This window comes from Crinia signifera, chromosome 1, assembly GCF_055691185.1.
Source record: "Crinia signifera chromosome 1, ASM5569118v1, whole genome shotgun sequence".
In the NCBI taxonomy this organism is placed as follows: Eukaryota; Metazoa; Chordata; class Amphibia; order Anura; family Myobatrachidae; genus Crinia; species Crinia signifera.
Genome location: NC_139217.1, coordinates 408251294 through 408270676, shown reverse-complemented (window position 1 = coordinate 408270676; position 19383 = coordinate 408251294). Strand labels below are relative to the sequence as shown.

The window sequence follows — 19383 nt, the reverse complement described above, 5'->3', positions numbered from 1 at the left end:
ATATTAATGACACTGAAATCCGAAAGAGCTGATGAGTTTGCCAAGAGATGAGGTATAGATTGAGAAAAGCAGGGGACCTAAGACTGAGCCTTGCGGAACTCCGACTGACAGAGGTAGTGAAGAGGAGGTAGAGTCAGAGAAGCGAACACTGAAAGATAGGTAAGATGTCAATCAGGAAAGGGCTGTATCATTAAGACCTAGGGAATGCAGTGTTTGTATGAGAAGAGTATGATCAACAGTTTCAAATGTAGCAGAAAGATCTAGAAGAATGAGTAGAGCGTAATAGCCTTTAGACTTGGCAGTTACGAGGTCATTCACAACTTTAGTCAGTGCTGTCTCAGGGGAGTGTTGGGAATGAAAACCTGACTGAAGCGGGTGAGAGTTAAGAAAGTGTGTGAGGCGAGCATAGACAAGTCTCTTGAGTAGCTTGGAGAGGCATGGGAGAGATAGGACGATAGTTAGAGAGAGAGATAGGGTCAGAATTGTGTTTTTTCAGAACGGGATGCTGCATGTTTGAGCAAAGAAGGAAAAGTACCAGTAGCAAGAGAGAGATTGCAGATTTTAGTTAAGGTTGAGACAAGCACAGGAGACAGAGTTTTAATGACTTGTGCAGGTATTGGATCAAGAGGAGAGGTAGTAGAGTAGGAGTTGTTATCCATGAATGTAGAACCCTTTATGATGCATTGCATGTCCCCGATGTATACCAGCGATGACACTGGTAAAGAAGATTAAGGAGGCCCTAAGCAACCCTGGAAAAAACTGTCTCAGAACCAGCACTTCTAGGTTATTGTGCTAACAACATGGGTAACACAGCCCCCTGTAGTTCCCTTTCCAATTAAGACAGGCTTCAGGAGCATAGATAGCAATAACAGTGGCGGAGTACTGATGCCCATATTACTGGACATTACCACTTATTAGTTTATTACTGGCCATTACTTTATTGGTGTGACTTTTATAAGATTTGTTGTTTTTTTACAGGACATTATTATTAATGTAATATAAGGTACAGTTAATACACTACTCATACTTGTGGCCTAATTACATTAATATTACCTATTAATAACTATTATTGTTTATTAATATTACGTTTGTTACATTTGTAATTGTCATATTACAGAGGACTACTATGAGTAATGGCATTCTTACTTGTGTACTATTTATTATCGGTTCTTTATATAATGCACAAATGCAGACTTTATTGAGAATATTTAGCCATTCCCATCAGCCCAGGCTGCAATGGAGCTAACAATCAGAGGAGCCAGCAGCAGGTACTAATTATCCAAGCCCAGGGTTGTTAGTGGAGCTCAGTGGTGGCCTAGGAGATCTGCTAAGTGGGACATAGTGCAGCGTGCGCCACAATGCCAGCACTTATTTTTTTCTTTTTTAAAGGGTTGTAGCCACACTTATCTAGACTGGGAAGGGTGGGGATTTTGCAATTGGCTGAGGAAAGTAAAACTGAATGAACACGTTTTAACATATCCTACGTTTGAACAACAAACAAGCTATCTCTAGCTCATCGACAGGTGTGTACATCTGATATAGCTTATGTGTACTGGTAGGCGTCACAAGTAGGTGGGCATATTCAAATGGACCTGTTGTCCATCATATTGGGTGGCTGATTGGTAAGTTTGCATGTTCAAGTTAACTTTTGCATACACCTTGGCAATAAATAGATACTGTAGGTCAGTGATTTGGCTCTCCAGTCCACTAGAAAAGCATGTGACAAGTCTAAGAGCATTATAGTAGGATGGGAGGTGTGAGTATATAACAGTGGAAGTTAGCAGTGGAGGCGATTGCATTTTATAATAGGGTAGGGGGAGGCATTAGAGCATGATCAGGAAAAGGGGCAGAGCAGAATCCTTAACGAATACAGCTCACTGGGAAATTGGTTGACATTTTTATTCTGAAATACATGGATAGCCTAATTTTCCATCATTGCTTCCCACTGATCCTACTGCACAGAAAATACTTGGCAGATTACATTGTTTCACATATCCCAGGCTAGTAAACAATATAGGAGTCTATTTACTAAATCTTCAATAGCCCCATACACACTAGACTAGATAGTAAAAGATATCACTCAGAAGGGCCCTTCTAAACAATATTTTTTAGTATATTGTCTCTAGTGTGTACTCGCAATATCATTAACGATGTACAGATGAGGGTGGTCCTCGTTAATGATGGCCATGCTTCCCCTGCTCACCCAGTTCCTGTCCTCCAAGCTGACATCGGCAAGTATATATATGCACTTACCTATGTCGGCACCCCGCACCGCCATCAATATCGGCATCAGCTAAGATCCCCTAGTGTGTATAGGGCTTAACTGTCATTTTTCAAACATGGCAGTTAGAAGCTGATGGGCTGGCACTATCTCCATCAACTTTATTTATCTCAAAGTCTTATATAATAAACACAAATTATGGCTCCTTATACATATTATACCCTACTTTTACATACTATACATAACCATTGTATTTATGTATACAGTATTCCTAGTCTCAGTATAATGCTAGCATTTCTGGTATCCTTACTGCCTTCTAAAATGCAAAAGAGAAAATGGCAAATTACAGTTAATATAGTGGGTAATACAATAAAAAAAATGTAAAATGCCAATGCTTTTCAGTATGTATTTTCTTCAAAAGAAAATGTTTTTTTTTTTTTTCCCCTTTATTTCATTATAAAATCATTCTAGCCGCAGAATTCTGGTTCTGAAACCTACCACAGTCTTTCCTGAAAACAATACTCTCCGTTGGCCCGAATGATGAATTTCTGTGTGATGAGATGGGGGTCTGTTATTCTTTCTATTGTAATTGTGTTTTCTTTAAGATTGTCAGCACTAGTGCCAGTGAGGATTGTATAACATGAATAATACATAACGTCCATGCAGCCATTACAGTGCACAATGAACAGCTTTCAGATAGCAGTGAATCTCTGACTTGCTGCCCTTAAAGAACATTCGGTGGAGATGGTGACAATGAAATAACAATGTTTTGTCACTAGTAAACATCCTGAAATGACATGTACCAAATGCTACATACCGGAATGCAAAGCAGATCATTTAATACTGCCATTCCCATATGCGCTCAGCAACCACTCTTCAGTTGTGGTTTAAAGAATATAAAAATAAGTTATTGGAATCATGGGTGGTCTGCAAATGGGGAAGGAAGTGACAAGTTTATAGCTGAGAGCACAAACACATTGCAAAATGATTCTTTTATTGCTAGCACGAAAGTGGTAGGTCTTATCTGCTCCCTTTTCCACATTGTAAGTGCAGCTTACAGGCTCGCATAACTCATGCTGAACAATGGCCATGCATCTTCTTATAGAAGGCAAATAAATATAGGATTGGAGGAGAGGAGATTTGCCATAAAGAGAATTTCCAACTAACGTTACTTGTATTGGGTCTGACATAGCTGTTGCTTTAACACATTGCTTCTGATTGGATGGATGCCAATAGGCATCCAATCAGGAGAGACCACCTAAATATTGTAACCGCTGTACTTAATCCAGAGCCTTTCAGCAAGTTTTGCAACACTTCCATTTCTAATACAATTATGCTTCGGAGGACAGCTGCAGCCACTGCTGGTATTTGATACAAGCACAGTAGTAGCGTATTTATAAAGGGTGTAGTTTGTGCAGTGCCCCAGAGTCTGCACCCATTTTTTTTTAAATCTTACTCCTCCAGGGTCCCTTGATGACAGCAACGCTGAGGAAATTGACAGAAAATAGCTGCAGCACCACTTTTACAGAGATCTGCGCATGCCCATTTCAGTTTGAGCCTCTAGATCTTGAGGACTGGTTTGGCCAGCAAGGTTGTATACTGTCTGTATATACATACCTCCCAACTTCTTGGCAGCTGGAACAGGGACACTCGCGCGGCAAAAGCCGCGCGTGCGCCCGGAAAGGGGGTGGGGCCTATGAAAATGAGGGTGTGGCTTATGCAAATTAGCCGCTACCCCATTTTCGGCTGCGAATAGACTTCAATCAGCTTGGGGGGCTCCCAACTGCCACCCCCCGCAGCGGGACAATGCCGGCCACGGGTAGGACAGCGGGACAGGACCCGAAAATCGGGACTGTCCCGCTGAAATCGTGCCACTTGGGAGGTATGGTATATATATCCGCAAACCCCTATAGTGCATTTTGAATTCTATAGTAACCCACAGACCGCTGCCTTGTATAACTCATGGGAAAATGAATATCAGAAAATGCAGAAACCACATTTGACAGTCCTCGAAAATGTACAATAATAATAATAATATGTAATAGTCTGCAGGGTATATGCTCTTTGGGAATTGCTGCAAGTCTGCCCCGATTTTCTTAAAGTTGCAATTATTTACCAACTGAAAGAAAGCATCTTTAAAAATACGGGGCGACTCGCAGAAATTCCTGAAAATCTTGCACATCACTGGTTGTTCTATATCAACCCGTCGCTCGCGAGCTACCAGTAGCTCGCGGCAGCGATCGGGGTAGCTCGACCACTGTCACCGCCCACCCCTCCATTATCCGCCGCCGTCCACCCCTGCTTCAATTTTTCCCTGAGGGGAGGAGAGAGCATTGCGCTTCTCTCCTACCCTTCCCTGTGCGTCCCAGTTCCCTGTGACTACGGCGTCCGCCAACCAGAGCTCGCGGGCCGGCAGCCAATCAGCAGCCGGCCCGCGAGCTTTGAATGGCAGACGGCGCAGTAACAAGGAAGTGAGGGGAACGAGAGATGCGTGCTGCGCTGTGCTCTCCTCCCCTGAAAGGGAAGCAGCACGCCGACACAGGAGGACACCGCCGGACAGAGACAGTGCCAGCAGCACCACAGGGGGCACCGGATGGCCGAATAGTTCTCTCCCCGGCGGCAGCAGCAACAATGGTAAGTGTGCTGCTGGGGAACACATGACACTGTGGGGGCATACTTGGAACTGTGGGGCATACTTATTGGCACTGTGGGGGCATATTTATTGGCACTGTGGGGGCATATTTATTGGCACTGTGGGGGCTTATTTATTGGCACTGTGGGGGCATATTTATTGGCACTGTGGGGGCATTTTTATTGGCACTGTGGGGGCTTATTTATTGGCACTGTGGGGGCATACTTATTGGCACTGTGGGGGCATACTTATTGGCACTGTGGGGGCATATTTATTGGCACTGTGGGGGCTTATTTATTGGCACTGTGGGGGCATATTTATTGGCACTGTGGGGGCTTATTTATTGGCACTGTGTGGGCATATTTATTGGCACTGTGGGGGCATATTTATTGGCACTGTGGGGGCATATTTATTGGCACTGTGGGGGCATACTTATTGGCACTGTGGGGGCTTATTTATTGGCACTGTGGGGGCATACTTATTGGCACTGTGGGGGCATACTTATTGGCACTGTGGGGGCCTTCTTATTGGCACTGTGGGGGCATACTTATTGGCACTGTGGGGGCATACTTATTGGCACTGTGGGGGCTTATTTATTGGCACTGTGGGGGCTTATTTATTGGCACTGTGGGGGCTTATTTATTGGCACTGTGGGGGCTTATTTATTGGCACTGTGGGGGCATACTTGTTGGCACTGTGGGGGCATACTTGTTGGCACTGTGGGGGCATTCTTGTTGGCACTGTGGGGGCATACTTGCTGGCACTGTGGGGCATTGTTGGCACTGTTGGGGCATACTTGCTGGCACTGTGGGGGCATACTTGCTAGCACTGTGGGGGCATAACCGGCACTGTGGGGGCATTGTTGGCACCATGGGGTCATACCTGGCAATGTGAGGGTATTCCTGTTTCTGGCACTGTGGGGGCATACCTGGCACCGTGGGAGCATATGTATATCTGGCACTGCACTATTGGGGGCATATGTGTATCACACCCCCATTTTCCATGGCCGCACCCCATGTGGCTACAGCTCTTAGAGAGCTGACTATGCCCCCATAGCGGAAAAAATGGGGGATGTAGCCTCGCAGGAGTTCCACGGTAGTAGCTGAACCTTCTAACTTCAGATGACTCTTCTCCTCTGCCTCCAGTGTTGGGAGGTATGTTTTGGGGCATTGCAGTGTGTGGCATAATGTGTCAGGGGCATTACAGTTTTTGGCATTATGTGTAAAGGGCATTTTTTAGGATATTATGCAGATTTTTTATTTTTTTTTACTTTAGTAGCTCTTCGGGCGGTTTATTTTGTCGCGAGTAGCTCCCGACCCAAAAAAGGTTGGAGACCACTGTTCTATATTGTTCCTATGTTCCCAACTGAAACAGCTCATGTTCCTTTTCCAAACCTGCAGAACAGCAGATATAACAGGGATAGTCCCCAAACATTTATCTGAGGATGGTGTGGAGTATTAGCTATCCATTTTGGATTACTCGTACAGGTCGGGTATCCCGTATCCGGGCATCCCGTATCCGAATTATTCCAAAAACCATGTTTTTTTGGAATAATTCAAAATTTTTTTTATTCCCCCCCCCCCAACCCTCTTTTAATACTTACCAAGTCCTCCGTCGTCCACGGCAGGCCTTCAGCATCCTCTCCGGCGTCTCCAGCGGTCCCAGGAGTGCTTTGCGCGAGTGCGCGCGCCGGTGACGTCACCGGCGCGCCTGGGAACTTGCGCAAAGCACTCCTGGGACCGCTGGAGACGCCGGAGACGGTGCTCGGTGGCCTGCCGTGGACGCCGGAGGACTCCATGGACACCGAGGGACCATCGGGGACCCACCAGGGGCAGGTAAGTATTGCTAAAAAAAAATTATTCCAAAAAACGGAATATTCCCTTATACGGAATACTTGTGGTCCCGAGCATTTCGGATAAGGGATACTCAACCTGTATGACTGTATTCATTAGTTTTCAACAAACCATTAGTAGTAAATTAATGAATTGCTGAAAACAAAATTAGTAGCTCAAAAGTACAATTCATATCACAAACCAATTGAGTTTCAGTCATTTGTATTGAAGACTGTCCTGATGATGTGGTCATGGGCCTAATTTACAGTATGTTTGTACACAATAGCTGATCCTGGTTGCACTAAGAATATTGACAAAGTGATTGACAGGAAGTAGCCATTTGGAGGTGATAACTGGGAGTTTAAGGGGAGTGGTTGGGAAAATACAGTTGTGTATCTTCTGATGGCTGCATGAATGTGCATGCACACATATGGCGTCTCAGTGATTACTGCTGTGGCCAGTCTGCCTAGCTCTCAACCAATCCTTAGCTTCAATGTTGTCCATAAATGCTTATAGTCTGCTAAAGTGTATTGGAATTAAACCTGCGAACTACTGTTGTGAATTCTGCAGTGACATAATCAGTAACATTGGTAAATTTGTGACATCAGCAGTGACAAAGCTAGTGAAATCAGTGTAATTAGTAGTGACATCATCAATATTATAATTAGTTACAGATGGAGCCCGCCTCATCTAGCGGGGGTCTGGTGGTCGGATTGCCAACCGCCAGCCACCACCAGCCGTGGGAAGGGGACACGCACGCACGCACGAGATGCTCACGTGTCCCCTTCCAACGGTGCTTCCTGACAGTCACAGCCGGTCCACGCCGGCTCCCTGTACCCCCTTAATCCTCTCTGCTGTCGATCGCCAGCGGGGACATTCTTGCGATCCCCGGCACTGAAAGAGAGGCTCCATCTTTATGTCCCTCAGCCACAGTGCTCATGGTATAGCTAGGGGAACCATGTATAAAGAGTGGCTGTTGGAGCCCGGGGCTGGTTCAAAAATACAGGGATCCCTACGCTTTTTGTCCCTCATATTTTTGGAACTAGGACTGAATCAATGAGTCTGGGGCTAGTTTGGCTTAGGAGGGAGGACCCCACACCATTTTTTTTAAACTACAGATGGAGCCGGCCTAGTCTTTGCAGGGGATGTCGGCAGAATCGCCAGCCGCCATCCCCCCGCCAGCCGCCATCTGCTCTGCGAAAGTGGACACTCGCACACGAGATGCGCACGCTTCCCCTTCCGACGGCGCTTCCCCCGGGTCCCCGCCGGCTTGCTGGTGGTCACCCGGGGTCCCCACCGCCTCCCCGCTCCTCCCCGCCGCCTCCCCTAACCCTGTCCGTTTTCCTGAAGCGGAGACGGACAGGGTTCCCGTCGCCCCGAAGCAGAGATGGACAGGGTTCCCGTCGCCTGGAAACTATACTATATTGTGTGATTTCAGAACTTTACTGAATATCTCATCTTATTACAGTACATGTCACCGTAGAAGTCACATGACAGGTGCGTGTCCAGTATTTTGAAGAGAAATAATTCCCCTGTATCATTCACAATAGCACTATTGAATGCTGCACACACTGGCCCTTATTCTGATTCACTCGCAAAGCATAGCTGCCTACCCTCCTGAATTCTGCAGGAGACTCCCTGAAATGAGCCCAGAGCCCTCACGCTGGAACCATACCGCTTACACGAGTAAGGGAATCAATTTAAACATATTAAGAAGCTTATATATATCTTTATTCTGACAAATTCAAATATATTGAATCTTAATTGAATAGGGATCAGTATTCCACAGAGTAAGAGCTGGCTAAAATCATAAACCTGCTACACAAAATCCACACACTACATTTTTATAGACCTAGGTGTGGGCAAAATACCTTAACTATGCCCCCTGTCCCGTTTCATTTCAACTATCCCCCCTCAACTCTCCACCAAATAACATTTTTCAAAGGATATTTTCTGGCCACTTGCTAGTCTCACCTATTAATGGTTTGAGGTGAGGAAAGACCTAATTTCCTGCTGGGAAAAAAAACAAAAACATGGTAGGTTAATTTACCTTAGAGGACATTTTACATTTCTTTGTGGTATGTTTTATTTATGGGCATGAGATCTCCCAGCATACATTTACTGGCATTAACAAGCCCTATTGGGACACACTCATCACACCCTAAATAATCAGACTCGGAGCATTGGAAATGTTTACTTAAGCTGCTCTGATAATTGGCCAGAGCATTTTTGGATTCAGTGTTGTTCTCATTTACAATCATCTGGTGCCTGTGCTTTTTGTTGGCACCATTTATTTCTCTTTTATGTGGTGTGTGGTGAAATGTTTAGTATTGGGACAGAGTGCACAGCAAAATACTTGTGTTGAATTAAATTTGTTATACTAACTACATAGCTATTCTTTTGCTTCCTTATATTCCCCAAATGTATAGCACATTTATAACTATTGTTGGCAGTTTTTAATTTGATGTTTTGAGTTTCATGAACCCAGTGGAACTCTTACTTTGATATTGGGAAGTTTAAGCTAATGTAAGGATGTAAATATTGTATTGATTAATTATTCATACATATACCCTGACTGTATTTATTCAGTATTTATATAATGTAGCTCCTATTGGATTCTCTGATCAGACCTTTTGGCTGCTGGACTAATGCCTCCACTGCACAGATATCTACTACAGGGATATAGGCAGTGGGGCAACTGTAATAGGTTACAAAACTATTGAGATTCTGACTAGTTACCAGTCAAATTTAGACCAACCTGGTTTTGCCTTACTGAATATTCCCACATTAAGGGGGTAATTCAATCGCTGGTGAGCATCTCCCGTCGGGGAGATGCCCGCCGGGCCCTATTCAATGCTGTCTTCCCCGAAAGCATTGAGCAGGGTATCTCGGCAGAACGAGCCCGACATCACAAGCTGTCGGGCTCATTCTGCCTACAACGGTCGGGAAGTGATGAGCTGCCGGCTGCAGCTCACCTCTTCCCTGCCGCAATTCGCGGCCACGCCCCCTTCTCATCCCGCTGCAGGCGGGACATTGAATCCCGCCTGCATGTTCTCGGTTGAGCTGACCAAGAACGGGACTGGGTCATGGCGGTCGAGCAAGTGACCCATTTAGACATGTGTGAAATAATGCTGGACTAAACCCAGCTGTGATACAATATATTTAGTTACTAACACACCTCATGCAGTATACATAAAAACAAAAAGATATATTTGGTGAACCATGAACTCCCAGAATGCCCGACATTCTTCCTTTCAAAAGTCATAAAACAATAAACAAAAGAACAAGATGAACAGCAACAAAGTATTGAAATCTAGGATTTTACTTTAATATGGTACTCTCCCAAACGTTGTGTTGTCAGTATGTGTTTGTGGCTTTCCTTGATATATCGTTCCACCTGTTTTGGTTCCATTTGGCAAAAATGCATATTCCAGTCTGACCTAGCATTGGTTTGATCTCACAATTCATGATGTGGAATTGTAGAATTGAACAAGTGAAGTCAATGTTGGTTTTGTTTACAGTACTTGACCACCACAATGTTAGCTGGGTCTGTGTGTCAATGTGAGTACACGGGTCAAGTTGATGGAGCAAGATTTGAAAGAATCATCCTTTTCTCATAGTTGACAAAATGGTTTGTGAACGTTTCAAACTATACTTTGACAGTACGCTTCATTTTGTCTAATATTTTAACCATCTGATATCTATGCCTTAATCTATGGAACTAAAGGCATAATTCAGTACCGCTGGCTAAGTAGAGGTCGTTTGCTACGTAGCGAGCGGCATAACGACACCCAACTGAACACCTGCCCCCACCAGTGCTGTTGCCTAATCACCTCAGTAACATGCGAGGGGATGTACGCGAACACACCCCCTTGCATGCGGCCCGAAGGGGAATGAAAGAATTCGATGGTCGCCGACCATCAAATGATTTTTTTCCCCTTCAAAAATAAAAGTCAGTCTAAACTGACTTGTATTTCCATCCAAGTACACCGAAGAGGGGGCTGTGCTGACGTCATGTGATGTCAGCTCCCTGCCCCGAGCAGGCATCGCCCTGCCCGCATTGCCCTGCTCTGAAAAGAGAAAAACTGTCCATCAGAGGGAGAACCAAAGTGAAGGAGAACTTGTTTTAAATAAGAATCTACTGTGGGAGTTTGCACTTGTAGACCAACCGTTTGTATATTTTCACCAATAAAATGAACTTGCAGTTCACAATACAATATATAAATATTAAGTTATATAGCACCTTCTAGAGTATATATATATATATATATATATATACATAGAAACATAGAAACATAGAATTTGACGGCAGATAAGAACCACTTGGCCCATCTAGTCTGCCCCTTTTTTTAAACATGTTACCTCAAACCATATTTGATCCTTATTTTTTTGTAAGGATATCAATATGCTTATCCCAAGCATGTTTAAATTGTACTACTGTATTTGCGTCTACCACCTCTGTTGGGAGGCTATTCCACTTATCTACTACTCTTTCTGTGAAAAAATTCTTCCTCACATTTCCCCTGAATCTTCCTCCCTCTAGTTTCAGTGCATGTCCTCGTGTTCTGTTGCTCCTCTTCCTGTGAAGAATGTCTCCCACCTGTACCTTGTTAAAGCCCTTGATATATTTGAAAGTTTCTATCATGTCCCCCCTTTCCCTTCTCTGCTCTAAAGTATACATATTAAGATCTTTTAGTCTTTCCTGGTACGTTTTGTGATGTAGGCCATGCACCATTTTAGTTGCTCTTCTTTGTACAGTCTCTAATGTATTTATATCCTTCTGGAGATATGGCCTCCAGAACTGAACACAATACTCTAGGTGAGGTCGTACCAATGACCTATACAGTGGCATTATTACTTCTTTCTTTCTACTGCTGATACCTCTCCCTATGCAACCAAGCATCTGACTTGCCTTCTTCATTGCTTTGTTACATTGCCTACCTGCTTTTAAGTCCCCTGAAATAGTGACACCTAGATCCCTCTCTTCCTCAGTAGTTTCCATTATAGTGCCATTTATACTATATTGAGTCTTTGGATTTCTGAGACCCAAGTGCATGATTTTGCATTTTTTGGCATTAAACTGTAGTTGCCATTCTCTTGACCATTTCTCCAATCTGCCTAGATCCTCAATCATTTGTTTTACCCCTCCTGGTGTGTCAACCCTGTTGCATACCTTTGTGTCATCTGCAAAAAGGCACATTTTACCCTCAATTCCATTTGCAATATCACCAATAAAGATATTAAAAAGCACCGGTCCAAGTACTGATCCCTGGGGTACTCCACTTGTAACCTTTCCCTCCTTTGACTGTACTCCATTTACTACAACTCTCTGTTTTCTGTCCTGCAACCACGCTCTTTTCCATTCAACTATCTTAGAATCCAATCCCACGCTTTCAAGTTTATTTAACAGTCTGCGATGTGGGACAGTGTCAAAAGCTTTACTAAAGTCTAGATAAGCTACATCTACAGCCCCACCTTGATCTATTACTTTAGTCACCCAGTCAAAAAAGTCAATAAGATTTGTTTGACATGATCTTCCCCCAGTAAACCCATGCTGTTTTGGATCCTGTAAATTGCTGGTTTTGAGATATTCTACAACTCTTTGTTTTAAGAGTGTTTCCATCAATTTCCCTACTACTGATGTAAGGCTCACTGGTCGATAGTTGCTTACCTCTTCCTTGCTTCCACTTTTGTGCAGTGGGACTACATTCGCTGTTTTCCAGTCCTCTGGGATTACTCCAGTAGCTAGTGACTGGTTGAATAATACATACACGTCTTGTGTCCGTTTGTGTGTCTTCGAAACACTGCCATCTGTTGGCAGCGAGTGAGACTACTTCTCTATCTTTCTCACACAAACACAGAGGCAAACACAAGGTAGCAGACTAGCTTTCGAAGCATTGCTTTGAGCGGGCTTTCTAGTAGTAAATATAGCGCTAAGTGTCTGTAACACTATAGTTACATATATCTATACATGTATAATCAGGGCTGGTACACTTGTTGATAATTTTGCATTTATTAATAATAATAATAATAATATATTCTGTTGTCTCAGTATGTGTCCAGATCTTAGTGTAGAAGCTTTACATTAAACACCATAAAAATGTGAATGCTGCACCAGATGTACTAAGCTTGAAAAATTATAAAATGGAGAGTGATAATGCACAAGCCAATCAGCTCCTACCTGTCATTTTTCAAACCCAGCATGTGACATGGCAGTTGGAAACTGATTGGCTGGTGGTTTATCACTTTCCATTTTAACACTTTTCAAGCTTAGTACATCTGGCCCTTATCCCTTCGAGTGCCAAGTGAATTTATCAAAATAGGTGTAAAAATTGCCAAGCAAACAATTTTATTCATAATAATGACCTGGAATGTTTACCTTGCATAGAGAATATAACCTTTCTTTACTCAACATTTTTTATTTGAATTAATATGACAAATGTGAGTGATGCTGGCATTTATAGCAGATACTCTGAACATCTCTCACAGAGATGTTGGCACTTAAAGGGTTAACGAGTATTAATGTAGTCGGGTGTAGGGGCTTAAGTTTTAATAACACACATTTTTTGTGCAAGGTATAATTAAGATTGTTTACTGACGGTCAGTAAATATACTAATGGTTGCCGACTTACATGGAAGTATACTGGTAGAGTACTACTGCTTTTGCAATTGTTACTATTGAATCTATCACAGCCAACAACATGTTTTCTGATGACAGACAAAAGAGCTTAAAGTGAGATTTCCAAACAATTATATTTCATAACTTTAATATTAAATGTTCCTGACCCAATTTATCTTTAACTGTGTTATGTTTCCAAATATTTGTCTTCTTTTGGATTATTGAATAGGCTATTAATATTGATATGCTTGTTCCTTTTTCTAATGTTCAATACATTTAAGAACTGTTTTCCCCTCAATCAAAGGCTTATCTGAAACATACTGCATTAAGTCCCAAAAACTTCCTGAAACACGCACAATATTATACCAATTATTAACTAGTCTATTATAGTCTATTAATTATATCAGTCATTCTTTGGCAGCTGGTCCTTGTCTGACACTAAAAAAACTACTGGCTGTAGAGTCCAGAAATGACTACAGATTATTTTGCTCTTGGTACTAACCTGGAATTCCAGCATTGTTTTGCCAATATTTGTCTCCAACATATAATGGTAGGCACCAATACTTGTACTGGGGTCATCTGCATCAATTACATTTCCCTACAAAAAATAAAACATGTAACATTACATAAATGTCAATGATGAAGTAGCTGTAATTAGTAAATTACATAATAAAATACAGTTATACCTTTAACTATCACTACACACTTTATCTATAAAAAAATTTCCTCTCTCCTTCCTTTCTTAATTTCATTAATTTCCCTTCCATTCTTTCGTCCATTCCTTCTTTCCTTTCCTCCCTTCCTTTTCTTATTTATCTGTTGCTGATATATTTCTTCTTTCCTTTTCAATTTCTTTCTTTCTTTTTCTCTTTCCTTCTGTTTTTCCTTTCCTTTTTTCCCTTCCTTCCCTTCTTTCAATCACTTGCTTTCCCTTCTGTCCAACCATACACCAATTAGTGACTGATATATTTTTAATCTTAGATTACACCGTTAATTTTTGTCCTTAATTTGAGAAAGTCTTTATTTCCTTTCTTACTTCCTTCTTTCATTTATAGTCTCTTTCCTTCCTTAACTTTCATTAATTCTTTCCCTTCCTTCTTTCCCTTCACTCACTCACTTTCTTTCCCTTCCTTTTTTTCTTTATTCACTTCTTTCCTTCCTTACTTTTCTTCTTTCCCTTCCTTCCTTCCCTTTTTCCTTTCCATCCACTACTTTTCTTTCCCATCCTTTATTGATTCATCAATTTCATTCTTTACTTCCTTCTTTCCCTTCAATGTCTTCCATACTTTCCTTCTTTTTCTTCTCTCCTCTCCTATAATTCATTCTTTCTTTCCTTTACTTCATTCTCTACATACTTTCCCTTCATTTACCTTTCCTTCCATTTCTTTAGCTTTCTTCCTTTCCCTTCATTCCTTTCCTTTTTTCAAATACTTGATTTTCCTTCTGTCCACCCATATACCAATTAGTGATTGATATATTGTTAGACTTAGATTATAGTGTCCATTTTCTACATCATTGTCATTCATTTGAAAAAGTATTTTTCATTCCTCTTGAATTTCTTTCCTCCTTTCCATCCCTTCCTTCAATTCTTTCACTTCTTCCCCTTTTCTCATTTTTCTCCTTCCCCTATTTCTATTCCTTACCTTCTTTTCCTCCCTTCACTGATTTCCTTAATTACTGCCTTACTTTTATTCTTTCCCTACTTCCCTCCTTTTTTTTTTTTAAATTGAGTAATTTTTATTAAGATTTTGTGCAAACATACATAAAATGACAACACCCTATATGTATATATATAAGAGGGCAAGTAGGGCAACAGTATAAAGCTGCAAAACAAACAAGAGCAAATGCATCAGGTACATAGAGCCATGTGATGATAAACAGGATATATAAAGCACAATTATGGTATTGTAGTATTTTAGTCCTCGAAGGCGCCATTCGGGCATGACCATTCCTAAGCAACGCATATCGTATAGTGGAAAAGAATCGTACACAATATACTCCTGTGTAGTAAGAGTCGCATAATTTGGTATAGATTGCAGCAGCCAAGTTAACCAAAAATAAAACAAACGTATGCCCAATTATTCAAGGACGCAAAAAAAAAAACGAAATCCCAAACCAAACCTACCTCAAAACCCCCCACCCTGTATAACCTACCCCCAATTTAGGCATACCTGGAGCCCCTAAACCAACTACCCCCCACTCTATTAACTACACTATGTCTAAACTACACTAATCTAAATAATTCCTACCTCCCCGATAGAGAAGGTAGTAAACCAGTGGACTTTAGCTAGATCAACAGGATACCTGCAAACCCAACAGGATAGAAACATCTACATCGTAGCTAATTTATACCATTATAGTAGACCCCTTCCACCATCCTCACCCCCCACCCACCCAACTGAAGGATAATAGCAACATGGACTGATTGGGGCAGTGAACTTGTAGTATACGATAAGACAGGAGAATAGTCTAATTTATCCTATTATATCATAACATAAGATACAAAAAGTAGAGCAAGATAAAAGGATAAACTCAGTAGTAGAAGATATATACCAAACTGGCCAGGTGCTTAGTAGCAGCAGGGCTGAATACAGTTATCATCTCCTAATCTGGCCAATATTCAGCTTCATTAAAGGAGATAGTCAGAAAGCTAGTATTGGCCCATCGTACATGAGAAAGAGCAGGAGAGTAGTCAGTATTTTTTCCATCACGATCCTGAGGATATTCACATAAAAAGCGAAAATATTGGGACATGAAGTCCAGATACATGTCGTGGAAATCAGGAGTTGCATATAGGTTCTGAAGACAAGCAGGGAAGGATTCCTGGAGAATAAAGCATTCCGGGACAGTCACATAACAGAGGACTGGACATGGCCATCCTATGGAAGGCACCATACCATCAGAGTCAGTATGCAACATTCCAGCTTGATATGAAGAAATAGAAGGAGCTACAATACCAACATCCAGGATTGCAGAAGACCTCTCCACCTTGCAGCTTGTAACGAGGAAAGTCTGGGACTCTATCAATGTGCAAGGCCCGGGCACAGAACTTAACAGGCCAGAGGTCACATTTTCAATTTTAGTAATAATCCTCTGAGCGGACTCTTCAATAGCCTCAATGAGCAGTTGTATAGGATCAGCCATATCAATAGTGTCAGCAAAATGGTGCATCAGAGAAGTGCAAAGGTTGCTTGGTGGTGGCTAGCACACCTCCAAGATTCAACCCTAAATAAGCGACAAGGGTTAATTATCCAGACCTCAATACGAATGATATTTCTGAAATAAACAGGGCAGCACAGCGATACCTAAGGCTGGGATGTAGATAGAGCTCTATAATGTCTCAGCCAGTATATAGATGCATGCAGGAATGAGTGCAGGCAGCACCACGCAGCAGAATATGTATATCAGGCAGTCCCAGACCTTAACAAGCCAGACGCTTGTAGTAGCGCCTATTATATTGGAGCCCGCCAGGCTTCACAAGATGGGTCGGAGCTTCCAAGATGGCACCTGGCCGTGAGTGCAAAAGATGTGGGGAGTAAGCGCAAGTCAGGCCTGGACAGCCAGACGCTTTCTCACCCAGGATACATGTTCGGCAGTGCAGCAGCAAATGGCAAGATGGCGCCCGGCCATGGGTGTGTAGGAGGTAGAAAGACAGCGCACACCAAACCAGAGGTTCCTCTTTTCTCTCATTTATCTCCCTTCCTTACATTCTTTTTTCCTCCCTTCCTTCTTTTCTTCCCTTCCTAATTTTTCCCTTCCCTCATTCACTTCTTTCCTTTTCCATCTCTTCTTCCATGTTTCTCTGCCTTCTTTCCCTTATTTTCATTCTATTGTTACTTCTTTTCCTCCCGTCCTTCCCTTCTTTCAGTTTGACCTTCTCTCTTCCTTCTTTTCCTTCCCTCCTTTCATTTTTTCCCTTCTCTTTTTCCTTCTTTTTCTCCCTTCCTTCCTTACTCATGTGACCTAATTTGCCACTAATATAATAGGCCGTTTGTGTACTGTAAGACGTTTGGTCGTACAGTGCCCAAACAGCCTATTATATTAGTGACATATTATATTAGTGACAAATTAGGTCACATGAGATCAAATTGATTCAAAAGAGCTGGCTATGGTGTTTAGATATCTATAAGAATGTTCTGCTGGAAAATATGCAAGATTGTTGAGCGCTTCTGACAATGTCATAATTCAATCAAACCTGGGTTGAGTGGATGGTGTCAACTATGTAAGGACACCTCTAAACCTACCACAATAATCCCAAACAATGATTAATGAGATTCACACAGTATAATAACACAATATATTTCTTAGTCCACAATTATGAATTACATATACAGAAAAAGATCAGTGTTGCAGCAACCTCTCTAAATGTTCTCTATTTGGAAATAATTATTTCTGCAAGTTAAATAAAACATAAGCCAAACTTTGAAGCAACTGGGCAGAAGGAATAAAATCATTTTGGAACCATATAAAATTCTACTATATAAAACATGGAGAAAGAGAGTTCTTACTTTTCCAGCATGATTATTTTATACAGCCTCCCAATCCCGAATTGCTTTGATACTTCAGAAAGAGTGGCAATGTCTAAAACATGTAATGGAATTTCATAGGAATGTTTTTGGGACACACGCCCTGTGTATAAAAGTATTTAATTTTACATTTAAATGGAAATAAAATGCAAACTGGCATTACTTGGATATATTTTTACGGAACCATTCCATGATGAAGGCCAATTGAAAATGTTGACTGGAAATATTTGTAAACTGTTACACTGTATCATGTTGGATTACTATGCTACTTATATCACTACTTGTTTTTAACACTCATGTTTGTAAATCAACCACAGATATTTTTCCAATGGATTTTGTAATGTATATATACCGATGCACTATTATCTCTATTCTGCAGTATACAGTATGTAAATACAACATTGCTTTTTTTCGTATTACAACCCAATCGCTCTCTCCTTCTTTTAATCAGATTATTGGACAGTCCACTTGTCTATAAGAAACTCACAAGCTTCCTGTCCTTTCACCTTCTCCCTTAACCGCTTTGTTCTGACTTCCATTCCCTTCACTCCACAAAGACTACCCTTGTAAAAGTCATGATCTCTATGAAGTCTAAAGGCTGGGCACACACTGGAGAAACAGACATGCGTTCCAACATCGGCACCCGCAGGTATCCAGGAACATGACATCTCTAATAAGCATGAGGGAAACACATGAAAATTTCTGAGGTGGCCATTTTCCCCCAGCGCACTATCACCAATATCCACTGAGCGATATAGGCGATTTGGCATTAAAATACAACATTGCTCCTATCTATCCTTTGTATCTGGTGATTAGTTAATTACATGATGTATCTAAAACAAAATAATATATATATATATATAGAGAGAGAGAGAGAGAGAGAGAGAGAGATCTATATATTTATATATATATATAGATAGAGAGAGAGAGAGATAGAGAGAGAGAGAGAGAGAGAGAGAGAGAGAGAGAGAGCAATCTCAGCTATCAGGACACTATTCTCTGTGTATATGACACTTATTATTATTTTAATTTAATTTATAAGGCCCCACAAATGTTTTGCAGCGCCGTACAAGGGAACAATACAGGGAGACAAAACGTAACATTACAGTGAATAAATAACAAATATAGTACAGATAAAAAGAGAACCATAATTCAATACACATTACAGCTTAAATGTAAGTAATGAGCACTTGATCAACGTACTACTAGGGGCTGATGGCCAAAGATGGAGATGAGTATGCGTACGAAGATGGTTGCTGAGTGTTTGAGTAGGGGAGAGCTGTGATTGAAATGTGAAGAGAAGAGGGCCCTGCCCTTAGTATCTTATAATCTAGTAGGAAGGGGAGACAGATTACATGAGGTGCAAGTAAGCGGGAGGTGGCTTGATAGCAGGATGTAAGAAGGCAAAGATGGTCAAGGCATGAGGCAGGGTGTCGGAAGACCAGCCTCAGGATTATGATTATGCAGCGGAGGGGTACGCTTTGATGAATAGGTGAGTTTTCAGTGCCCGTTTAAAGCTTTTCAAGGTCGGGAGAGTCTAATGGAGCAAGGGA

The 19383-nt window shown here is 41.8% G+C and overlaps 1 protein-coding gene across 1 annotated transcript in view; it reads right to left on the bottom strand.

Moving 5' to 3' along the window:
• Positions 1 to 19383, bottom strand: part of LIX1 (limb and CNS expressed 1) — a 180592-nt gene that overhangs the window by 58817 nt on the left and 102392 nt on the right. Inside the window, exon 4 of the mRNA XM_083151743.1 lies at positions 13807 to 13902. Within this exon, the coding sequence (XP_083007869.1) occupies positions 13807 to 13902 (96 nt within the window). The remainder of the gene's footprint in view (positions 1 to 13806; positions 13903 to 19383) is intronic.